This window comes from Lemur catta, chromosome 7, assembly GCF_020740605.2.
Source record: "Lemur catta isolate mLemCat1 chromosome 7, mLemCat1.pri, whole genome shotgun sequence".
In the NCBI taxonomy this organism is placed as follows: domain Eukaryota; kingdom Metazoa; phylum Chordata; class Mammalia; order Primates; family Lemuridae; genus Lemur; species Lemur catta.
Window position 1 is genome coordinate 75,764,504 of NC_059134.1, and position 12,777 is coordinate 75,777,280.

The 12,777-nt window shown below is 32.5% G+C and overlaps 1 protein-coding gene across 4 annotated transcripts in view; it reads left to right on the forward strand.

The window, feature by feature from the left end:
* The window catches only part of GAS2 (growth arrest specific 2), a 122,879-nt gene that overhangs the window by 10,630 nt on the left and 99,472 nt on the right, over nucleotides 1-12,777 (forward strand). For all 4 annotated transcript variants that reach the window (XM_045557689.1, XM_045557688.1, XM_045557691.1 and 1 more), the window contains exon 3: nucleotides 8,268-8,389. In XM_045557689.1, coding sequence (XP_045413645.1) covers nucleotides 8,268-8,389 — 122 coding nt within the window. The remainder of the gene's footprint in view (nucleotides 1-8,267; nucleotides 8,390-12,777) is intronic.

Sequence of the window (12,777 nt, forward strand, 5' to 3'; positions counted from 1 at the left end):
ATTAGAGTAGCCTGATTTTACAGGTATGTTCCAAAGTCCCAAGACTTGTCATCAAAGGCATTTTATTTAGTGAGTGTGATCATTTACAAAGCAGCTTGATCAATCTGAACAGCCTCAAAGAATAGAGAGTCAGTGTGTGTAATGGAAAGATCCTTGGATTAAAAGTCAGGAGACCTGGCTCCTAACTAGGAGTCAGGAGACCTGGCTCCTAGTTCTGGCTCTGCCACTTGGTAGGAAACTTGCCCAGAGTCACTCAGCTATCTTTTCTGGGCTCAGTGTCCTCAACCATAAAATGAAGGGATTGGAGTAGATGATCTCTAATGTCCTTTCCAGCTCCAAAAGTCTAAGTTTCCAAGAAATCCATCTCTTGAGACCCAGTTCGGGGCAGTTGAGGTCATCAACATGTATAAACAAGAAGAAGATTTACCTAAATGAATGACTTTTCTTTTGAAGATTAAGATTTTTTTTGATGTTAGTAGTTGTAACACAAGTGCAACTGATAACTTGTGAAATTTTCTCAGAAAAGGAATCCTAAAAGACTCTCAAGATACAGAAAAGTATAACCTTTGAATTGACTTGAGTTCATTCAAAGTAGATAGAAAATAGACTTCAAGTGAATACCCTCCTGGCAACTTGAAAAATAGACTAATAACCTGAGATTATTTAAAGCAGTAAAGCATTTGGAGGTAGAAAAATCCTGTATGTACTAGAGTGGTGATAATAAGGTGGGAAGGAATAAATGCAAGGTTATGTTAGAAGATATTTTTCTCATACATAGATATATTTAGTATTTACATACTTTGGAAATTGAGCCATTAAAGTAAATTTTTTTTTTTTTTTTTTTGAGACAGAGTCTCACTCTGTTGCCTGGGCTAGAGTGCCGTGGCATCAGCCTAGCTCACAGCAACCTCAAACCCCTGGGCTGGAGCAATCCTCCTGCCTCAGCCTCCCAAGTAGCTGAGACTCCAGGCATGTACCACCATGCCCGGCTAATTTTTTTTATATATATATATATATATATATATATATATATATATATATGTTTTTAGCTGTCCATATAATTTCTTTTCTATTTTTAGTAGAGACGGGGTCTCGCTCTTGCTCAGGCTGGTGTCGAACTCCTGAGCTCAAACAATCCACCCGCCTCGGCCTCCCAGAGTGTTAGGATTACAGGCGTGAGCCATTGCGCTCTGCCTAAAGTAAATTTTAAAATTATAATATTACTGGCCATTTTGTCACCTCAAAAATATTCACAGATTTTTATTATGCAGCTTTTTTTCAAGTCATGCTTTTTATCATAATGTTTGAAAGTTAGAGATGGCTTGAAAGTAGTTTCAAAATTGATCCTGTCTCCATATAAAGTATCTTAATTCTTAGGTGAGGTAGAAATTTATATATTAAATTAAAGCTGTTAATTAGGTTTTGCTATTATGATATGAGACCACACTTGTGGAAAGATTTACTGTTTCTTGTTTACTTGTCTAAAATGTAACTTTTTTTCCTATTATGTTTTTCAAAAGGAGTGTTAATAGTACTCTAAATTCATATATTTCTGATCCTACATATAAAATGTGAATTGAAAAATGTTTCTTAAAGAATACTCAATTCATATCCAACTTTTTGATGGATAAAAAGGATTTGATGAAGAAAATTATTTTATTGGCTCCTAAACCGATATTTACATTTATGCCACGTATGTAGGTATTATAGTGTAGTTTACAAGTAATACCCACTTAATTGGTAACAACAGTAAATACCACTTTAAATTCCTAGGTATAGAATTAAAGCAGTAATAGCAAACTTTTAGGCTAGCTACAATTTATATATTAGAATATAAAATGCCAGTTATTGTGTGATAAATTAACTATTTAAGGTGAATAAATGTTTATGGTAGTTGGGATTTGTTTAGGTGGTAGCAACACTGATGTGATTCATGAGACAATCATCATATGATATTTGCTGACTACTCATATATCCTTGAATGTATCTACTGACCTTACAGAAAATACCCTTTGTAGTCCTAGCATGTTTTTGTATAATAGCTAGTACCATGGAGCAGTTTTATGATACACATTCAAAAAGGATAGCAAAGGAGTCGTGAATATCCTAGCCTTCTTTATAAAAAGTTTCTTTGGCCATTGTCCTTTGTTAGGCATGAACACATCAACTGCCATATGAGTTGTATTTAACTTATGCTAGTTTTGAGCCCAGGGCCTTGTGAAGCTAAACCTGGGCAAAACCCTGCAGTCGGTTTGTGAAAATCTTACTTGTTGATGTTCTTATTGTTACAATTAATATTGACAAATTAATTCTAAAGGCATGGATTAAATGAACAGAAGTCAATAAATTTTGTTTTTCATTATTTTTTTATTAAATTAGAAAAGATCATTTTGTTTTCAAAGTTTTTATTCTATTTTTGTAATAAAACACTGAGGCCCCAAAGAAATTTTTTTTTTCTAGTGTGGCAGTCAATGTGTTACATATACACATTTCATCTTTGTTTTAGGTCATCTGTTTTGTTGCCTTTGGTCATGAAGCAACTGTTGCTCATTTGTTTGTTAACTGTGTCTTTAGGGCATATTAGAACATAAAATGCTTATATAAGTAAATATTGAGTAAAATTTTAATTGTCATTGTGAGCTAGCTGAATGTTATTAACAAACCCAGATTACAGAAACCACTCGTCATTCAAATAGATTAGGCACATTCTACTAATTTTATGATTGTTAATGGACTTTTGAAGATTGTTGTTGGCTCGGCTTTGAAACGAGCATACCACCATAAATGTTCTCACATTTTTTATTTCATTTATATTTTTTAATAATTTGAGAATGAAGGTTTGCCTTTGAGTTAATATTTGTCTAATAACACTATGTATCATGAGAGTATATTTTTTGAGAAAGGATTAATAGCTATTAAGCATCAAAGAAATTGACATTATTCTTAAAGATTGTAGATCTTTAGGAGGTAGGCACATGTGTTTAGACAATGTTGGAACTTTGAGTAAATCATAAGATATATTACAAGTTAAGTGTGCTGAGTTGATTTTACTTATATTTAGAAAATGCATTATGACAGTTGATGTTATGGTGACTTTCTCTGATATTTCTACATTCATAAAAAAATTCAGTTGTTTTCTGCTTAATACAACTAAGATATAATGTTTCCATTGTTTTCATTGATTTCTGAACTATGATACACTTTCAGCATTAAATGTTAAGCACATATTAAGGTTACTGCTGTCAAATATAGTTGCAGTCTAATGAGTTTGAAACAGCTAGCTTTTCTTTTTTCTTAAAATCCTTTCACCAGGTACTTACCTGCAAGGTTCCTATATTCTTAGTATGGTCAATAAAAATTCCTTAGGAAAAGTGGCATCTTGTGCTAGTTCAAAAGTTTAAAGAATCAAGTTCATGTTCACAAGTTGAAACCTTGCAGAGCAGTTAGTGCCTAATTTTTTACCTGACTTTTCCAACAGAACCAGCTTTGTCTTTTATTGACATAAATGCAGGGTAAACACTGGTAAAGCAGGTGTTAGTCTAGGGTATCTGCATACAATGAATCATTTTCTATCTCACAAGCTTCAAATTTCAGTCTCATATCTGAATAATTTGGGTTAAGATAGCAAATAAGTTACTTTGAGTTCTCCAGTTAGAGAAATATATTGAGATTGAGAGGTGCAGTGAAGATGGAAGTAGAGTTTAGTAGTATCTGGATCTTATTTACAGATTAAAAATATATCAGCTTTCTTCAGTAAATCAAGCCAAATTTCAGAATGTGCCCGAATTATATTGTCAGTCATTCTCCAATCTACAAGATGGACTGATATTCATTTCCAACAACACTGTCTTCAACTAAGCTTGTCTTTTCCTGAAAAGCTTTCCATGTTTTTTTCTACAGAGAAAAATACAACTGCAATTCTTAGGGAGACTACTATTGCTATAGGAAATAATCATATGTGTATTCAGCAAATATTTAAGTAGTAAAGCATAGTGGCTAAGAGCCTACACTCTGAACCTAGACTTCCTGGGTTAAAGAGCTGGATTCCTCTACGTGCTGTCTGACCTTAGGCAAATTACTTAATCTACATATCTCAGTTTCATTATCTATAAAATACATATAATAGTAACACCCATTTTACAGTCTTATAAGAAGGTTAAATATATGAATGTAAAGTGCTTAGAATGATGTCTGGCATATAACAAGAATATTAAATATGATTATTAGGAACCTTTAGGAATTCAGTACTTTTCATTTATTGAAAGGAAAACATTCTTTTTAAGCAGCATAAAAGATAAAAGGGATCATTTTTCCAGGTGGCTCCGGTGTAGAATACTTTATAAATTGATACTTAAATCTTTATGAAAATTATGGCAAATATATTTCTAGGAGGAATATACTGATATGTATAAGCATGTATATTGATTTTAGTTGCCTGATAAAGATTTCACTCAGATATTTATTTCCAATCATTGAGCCCTAATATTTTAAGGGGAAGTGACTAACCACAATATTTAATCAAACTCCTTGATCTTTCTCTACTGGCAAATTGTCAATCACAACTGCTTTGGTTGTGTGAAGATCAAAGTTCACAATTATGAACTGAGGAAGTAAAAATATTATTTCTAGACTAGGATAATCCAGATTGATCTTCAATCCAATAGTCTTTACAATCTCCAAGACGATTTAATTATAACCATTCATTGTCCTTTCTTTCCCTAAACACACCAATAACACTGAAAGTACAGGGTTGGGGAAGAAATGATTCTCTGATGCGAAAATCCCACTGCTTCTGGTTTGTATAATCTGACATGTCAAACCAGCTACACCATTTAGGTTAAAGAAGATCAGATTCTGTTAATAAATATTTAGCTTTGTATGAATTTTACTTGAGAAATTATAATTAGTTCTTTGTGGCCTATTCTTATGGATTTACCATGTTTAAATTCAACTAGTTTTATGCTGTATTTTATATATATATGGGTATATATATAAAATTTTAAATACTGTTGGTAATATTAATGCAATAAGGAGTGAGATAATATATCAGCCCATATTAAGATTATAACTGATTTCTTATAACCATACAGTATATTTAAAATGTATATTTAATAATTCTTAATTGTTGGATGGAAAATACATTACATATGAAGTGCTTTTTTTTTTTTAAACTTCTCAGTCTTGCATTTTTTTCTTCATTTGAGGCAGTACATTTCAACTATAAACTATGTAACAGTCTGGTTTAGCCAAAAAAAAATCTCACCTTTCTGAGCTATAAAGTATACAGAATTGAAAGCTGACACCTAATATATTTTTCATTAGATACAGATGTTCAATGTAAAATTCTTTCTTCAAGTATTCACGAAAAGCAGGATAACTAAAAATCTTGAGATACAAAGCATAAAAAGTAAAAATCATAGTAATTTTGGTAAATTGCTAATGACTTTTTAATGAAAGCCATTTTTCTTTTTATGATTGACAAGTTCTTTTAAGTTTATTGTAATCATCTTGTCACTTAAATTTATGAATGGAATCTTCAAATTGCCATGGAACTCGATGAAATAAAAATACCTGAAGATCTCCTACAAATGTAGAAAATTGTACAAGTAATTTATAAAGGAATCATTCAACAACTTAAAGTGCACTTTCTTTATCTTGAAATTTAAACACATTTAGATAAAGTTATAATTTAAAAAACCCATTTCTAATATTTATTTTTCATACCTGTTTGCAAAATAACTTTCTTATTATTGATAAAGAATGCAGGACCATGTAGTGATTACACCATAAATTCTGTTATGCTGGCTTTTTGTATCTTGAGACTGCTACTTTCATTTCTGAGTTGAGCTGAACTACATACAATTTTGAAATAAAAGTAGTTCTGCACAGGCTACCTGTGTGGTGAGTACTTAGAGCTACTGATGTTTTTCCACCTGCAGAAGTCATTATCCTAACTGGGGGCTAAAATATGAACTATCCAGCAGGGAAAAAAAGATCATTAAAAAAAGTAATTCTTTTTTCCTCTTTACCGGCTCTTCCCCCACAAAATAGGAAAAAAAAAATCATTTTAAACAGATGTTTCTTGAAATCCAAATATATTAGATATTGTAAGTTTAACTAGAAGCAAATAGTTTATATGTTGTTCCAGTTGGATTATATTTAAAGTATTCATTGAATTGAGCTACAGGCATGTTTCTTAAGATAACAGATAAGCCTTATAAGAGTCTCAGTATAAAACTTTTAAATACTTCCCCAATTATTTTGCTTTTAACTTAAGTACATTTTACAAAAATAATACCCAATGTTTTCTAAAAGTTTTCCAGTAATTTATTTCTTCATTTGGAATTCTCATGCTCACTAAACACATGTACTAGATGCCTGCTATATATGAATAACCTTACCTCTGTAGGAGAAACAAAAATATATATACCTCAAGAGTTTTATAGCATTTTGAAGAAGACAACTCTATATGACACATTTTACTAGCAATAGAAGAAAATGTTTGATAAGTGCCAAAGTAAGTGATATTATGAGTATGAGCATAGAGAAAAGAGATCAAGGTGCACTGGGAGAATCTCGTTCTGGAACTGTGATTAAAGGAAAGGTAGAACTTGGCCAAGCAGAGAGAAGGTAGGGCCCTGAAGGCAGGGACCATGCCAGGAAGAGAAGCATAGCAGTAGAAACAGGAAGGTCTGTGAGGGGACCTGTGAAGGCAGCCTATAGACCACAGAGAAGAGTATAGAGATGTTAGATGAGAAAGGTGGGTTAGAGGCACATGACGGGGGCACTTTGGATATTTAGTTCAAGGGCACAGATTTCATTCTAGATGGAGGAAAAGATTAGCAACTGTGCAATAAAGGTATCTGAAAAATGACTCAGTGAGGATGGTGTTAAGCAACATTAATTTTTGCAGTGAGTGTGGTATGTATTGGAGAGAGAAGTTGAGGACACAAGGAATAGTCATTGCTCTTCTTGCTAGAGGTTTGGGCACAAGATCATGAAAATTTTTATTAAGATTATGGCATGAGAAATAGAAGGATGCTTGAATCTACAGGACATGTGGATAATAAGTTATAGAAACTTAAGGCAGGAAAATGAAATATTCTGAAACTTATAGAAATAGGAACCTGGAAAAGGAGAGAGCTTTGGGAAAGATAAATTGTGAAAGAGCATATAAGAAAGCGAGTGCTTATTTATAGGGCTAGAGGATAGAGGAGTCAGGTATAACAGCTAAAAGGTACAGAGTTTCTTTTCAGGATGATAAAAAAAGAAGTTCTAAACTTATGGTGGTGATTGCACAACTCTGAATATACTAAAAGTCATTGAATTACATACTTTAAATGGATGAATTATAATGTATATAAATTATGTCTCAATAAAGCTGTTAGAAAATCAAAGAATATACTTTACAGGCCACATAAGAAGTAAGTAACTTCTAACTGGCATCTGGTTAAATGTCAGGGATGAGTAATTGTGAATCATGTTTATAAGAGTGGTAGTTGAAGATGTGAGGACAGAGGAAAAAAAGCAGAGATCTCAACCTAATAATTCCATAGTTCAAGGGTTGTGGTAGGAAACGGAGTGGTCAAAAAGGGAACTTTTTTTTACAGAGAGTTTATCATTTGCATTACTTTTGCCTGTATTATTTTAATCAGGAAAACCAGTTTAATAGAATTTAGAGATGTGGTTTTATCCATAGGCCATGGTATTAAAGTTGCCAATGGTGGTTGATTTTTTTTATGCATATATAAATGGCTGTATTTTAAATTAATGAGAAAAGATATGGTGTTCTTGTAATCAGACATACACCAGACTCAGTCCTGCTTTATGGCCTGCCTTGTGGGTCAAAGTAATTGAATGGTCCACTGAGGATGAGAATTGAATGAATCACAGGCCAAACTGGATCATCACTGGTAAAGCTGGTTCTTTGAGTTCCGTGAACTGGTTGGCTTTCATTTCCCCTGATTACTAAATGATGAAATCTTTCACCCAGGATACCATTTTGCCATCTTTTACATGAAATAAAACTTTTATGCAGTTAGAACTATATTATGAAAATGTAAAATGTTGAGATTCATGCAACCAAAGGAACACATATACTTCCAAAGAAACAATTCTTCTTGGTAAGTTCCTATTCCAGATATGTAACTAAGCTGGAATAAAAATTGCAGTGATAAAAATTGTGTCAAATATATTATTTAGTATGAATCTGACATTTGTGTTAAGAAATGATCATGCTTTTATAGTGTTTCATTTTGTTGTTTCAGGAAAGGAGATCACAGCAGAAACTTTTATGGAGAAGTTGGATAATGGAGCCTTGCTCTGTCAACTTGCAGAAACTGTGCAGGAGAAATTTAAAGAGAGCATGGATGCTAACAAGCCCACAAAGGTAAAAAAGATCCCAGGGCATAAATCACTGTTAGGTAGTAGGTTACATTTGTACTACTAGTTACATAAGAATTGAGTGTAATTTGAGAATTTGTTGTGAATGGATGCATCGAGGTCTATACTAACAACAAAGCACAGAAGGTGCTTTTTAATTAAGTAACATGTTATTTGCACTCCCATTCCATAATTTACACAAACCTTTGTTAAGTCTAATTAAATAATATGATTTATGGAAAATGATGGTGTTAAAAGAGTGCCATGTATAAACTGGCTCAACCTGATGTATTGATTAAAACTTAATAGAGAAATAATTGTGTCATCAGGCAATGAACAAATCTAGCCAAGAAGGATTTACTGAATAGGTCTTTGTTTTCAAAAATATTATGACAGAATATTAGAACAATATATCTGGAGTGTAATATTTTTGTTTGTTTTAAATAAGTAGTAGCATTGAACTAATTAATGTTGGACAAATTTATTTCTGACTGCTTAGATTTCTTTTCTATCTATTAGTCTAATATTCTTTTTTAGTTATCATAAACACCTGATAAAAGTATAATGTTTGATATTTATAGAAGAAAACAAGATATATGATACTTTAAAAATATTTTTAATAGAAAATGAAAAGAAATAAAAAATAAGGTTAAAATAATTTTGAAGACAGCTTAAAGCAAAAAGCAACTGTTAAACTATTTCTGTAACTCTGACAAAAAAAGACTAAAAGTGATAATTTTGTTTGTGTGTATCAGCACTCTACTTAGTTTTCAGATATATTATAACATTCTGTAAAGTACTGTATAATATACAAATCCTCACCCATACTTTTTTAATCTTGAAAGCAACTCAGTAAAGGTATTAATTCAGTGGCTGTGAAACTTTGCTGCACATCGGAATTAACTTGAGCATCTTTAAAAAGAAAATACTGAAACCTGTATCCTATACCAAAACATTCTGGTTTAATCTGCGTAGGGTGAAACCTGGGCATTGGAATTTTAAAAAAGCTCCCCAGGTGATTCTAACATGCAACAAACTTTGGTAACTACTGGGTTCTTTTTTCTTTCTCTGTTGGATGGATGCAGACTCTTAAGTAATTTGTGCAAGATTGCCTGGCTTGTAAGTGACCAAGCAAGAATTTGACACAGATATCTTTTTTCAAGATCTAGTGGTCTCTCATTTTGGTTCACTATGGGTAGCACAGACATGAAGAGATTGATTATGAAAATGTTCCATGTCAAGCTTAAAATTAAGATGCCAATTATTTTTCTGTGGTTTCCATTATAATGTAACTGGCCACCTCTTCAGCTTCCTGGAGAGAAAACATAATGCCTAATAGGAGGACAATTTGTATAGAAAATTTACTGTAAAGCAATTAACAGAGGGAAAAAAATGTTGTGCCCAGACTCTGTCTGGAGAGCATTGCCTTCACATTGCATTGGTCCTGAAACCTGCATTTGTATTGCTGTATTGCCCGTTGTTGAGGACAGAGAGCCCAATGCCTCAATAGACATCAGTTGCATCCTTCATAGTAATAAAGACTAAACTCTGCTAAGGCTACTGTACAGTTTTCTGGTTTTGCTTTGTTTTATAAGCCTTTGCTTTTTTTTTTTTTTTTTTTTTGAGACAAGGTCTTGCTCTGTAACCGGGGCTAGAGTACGGTGGCATCATCATGGCTCACTGCAACCTCAAACTCCTGGGCTCAAGCGGACCTTCTGCCTCAGCCTCCCAAAGTGCTAGGATTACATATGTGAGCAAGCATGCCTGGCCAAGGCTTTGCTTTTTAAAACAGAAGCAAAGATCCCCAAATAGAATTGTCATTATGAGACTGTCAAGTGTAAGATAGCCCCAAAGCATTAGCCCATAAATCAGACTTTGACATTGCACACATTTTGCTTAGGTTCTAGTTTTGTTATTTATTTATTTATGAATTAATTAATGAATGAGACAGAGTCTTGCTCTGTCACCCTTGCTAGAGTGCCATGGTATCATCATAGCTCACTGCAACCTCAAACTCCTGGGCTCAAGCAATCCTCCTCCCTCAGCCTCCCGAGTAACTGGGACTACAGGTGTATGCCATCGCACCTAGTTAATTTTTTTCTATTTTTGTTATTTATTAATTGGATATATCTGAACATTAGTTTTTTATCTATAAAATAGTATTAATAATTATGTATATATACCTTCCATAGATCATTGCACAAAAAGCTCTTGATAAATATTATCTTCTCCCTATGTGAGAATTAAGAGACCCTGATGAGAATTTTAGATTAATTAGAAGAAAATACTTTGTAAATGCTTGTCTTTAGCATGATAGCTGCTATTTGCGAATATGTATAGATTTATCCCAAATCTCTATGAAAATATGTAATATTGAGAACATTTATGGGTTAGGATTTTTATAGCTATTTTCCTTTTAAACATTTACTTTAATATTATATAATTTTTTATAATAAAATTATAAAATATAAAAGAAACAAAGGAAATTTTTCTTTCAAAGTTAGTAGAACTGCAGTAAGATTTTATTAAACTTAAAATACTTCCTTGACCCTGAGCAATTTTGTTTAATTGAATATAAAACTAAAACTTATTTTGATTATGATAAATATATTTTAGTACGAAAACTTAACTTTGTTACTTGAACAACTACAAGTTTAAAAATATCCACTATGACCTCACTTTCCATGCTCAAAAAATCAAATTTGATCTGAGTTAGCAGCTGACACAATTGCTCTTGACTGAATTGCTTTCTGTGTCCTTGGCAGCATTTATATATTTCACAACTAATTGCCAATGATATGTAACTTAAATTAATAATAGCATGTGCCTTACTATATAAAAAATGCAAATATGGCTAGCTTTTCTACTTTTTATGAGAACTTTTTTTAAATAAAAAAACCAAATGGTCAGTGTTTTCATGGGTGTTATTGTTCGTCAATATACTTTTGTTAAACTAGTAGTTTTCAATCCATTTTTTGCCTCTAAACAAAGATGATATGAGATTGTATAATATTTTGTTATTGTTAAATATAAACTTAAACAATAATGGATTCACCAAAACCCAGGTCTTTAGGATTACGGTGAATATTTCACATAGGGGAAAAAAAGGAGGCTTTTAAATTGGACATAAATAACCTAAGTAAGTAACCTGGAGGTTACAATATTGTCTGCTTTTGTGGTGTGTGTGCATGCACGCTTGTGTGTATGTGTACAGAACTGTTTTCCACCTTGGCAAAGTTTAGGGCAATGATGGTGAAGATGGATGAGTTGGTCAATACCCTCTATGAATTAGTGAAACTACTATGGATAGGGAGATGTTCAAACAGAATTACTTTTAAAATACTAAGAATAAAACTTGATCCCATCAAAAGCTATGTCACAGGAAGCCCTTTGTAATTTTTTTCTACCAGCTTAAATCTCATATCTTCAGTTTTACAGAAATGTTTTTATTTTTCCTGATTGATAGTTAATTTGGGGGATTTTACAGCTGTGTAAACATATTTGAGTGAATAGGTTATGCCTGGTATGTGTGAAGTATGTCTGTGTTAAGAATGATTTAAGTACTCTTACTCTTTGAAAGTAAATTTTAATAAATGTTAGACAGTTTACATATTTGATATTTTAGATATAAATCCATGACTCTTTTATATCCTGCTCTGGTTTGATAAAGTACTTTGAATAGAAATAAATTCTATCCTATGATTCTTTTTTCCAGGCTTCAATAGATCAATGTAAAAATAGCCTCTCTATGTATGTGAGCTCTAAGCAGTTAATCTTAGTCTTTGCGTGGTGAGACGTTTTCTCACTTAGTATAGGAGCAATGCAGAGACTTCACAGAGTTAGACAGTAGTTGGATGGAAGCATTTGAGACCAGTGTGCATAACTTTAATGCATAATTTTATTTAATTAGTTTATATATATTAATACCATAATATGATAAATTTACCATAGCTATAAATCTTAATATTCTTGGAACTCAGGACCTTTAAAGGCAAAAATCTAAATGAAACTAATCTTTCTGATATTCTATTAGGATGAGAAAGCCAAAACAAATGACAAGTCTATGGTTGGATTTTATGCCTATTAGTTTCCTGACTCAAAGTTAGCATCTCTAATCAAGACAGGATAATTGTTAGGTTTATGCATGAACTTTCTCTTCCTGGTCCAAACAGTGCACCACTGTACAAACTCCTTGTTATTGTATATTTACTCTGTTTTCATTTTCCACCAATCACAACTTTTCGATTTATGTACAGGACTCTGTCAATCATGGGGCATCAACACGGGGCAAGATATTCAAAGAGTTTAACCTCTTTTTCTGCTAACATTCCTTTGCATTTGTCTCATTTATTTTGAGAGTCTCTGCCTCAGACATCAGAGTCCCTCTGGGTTCAG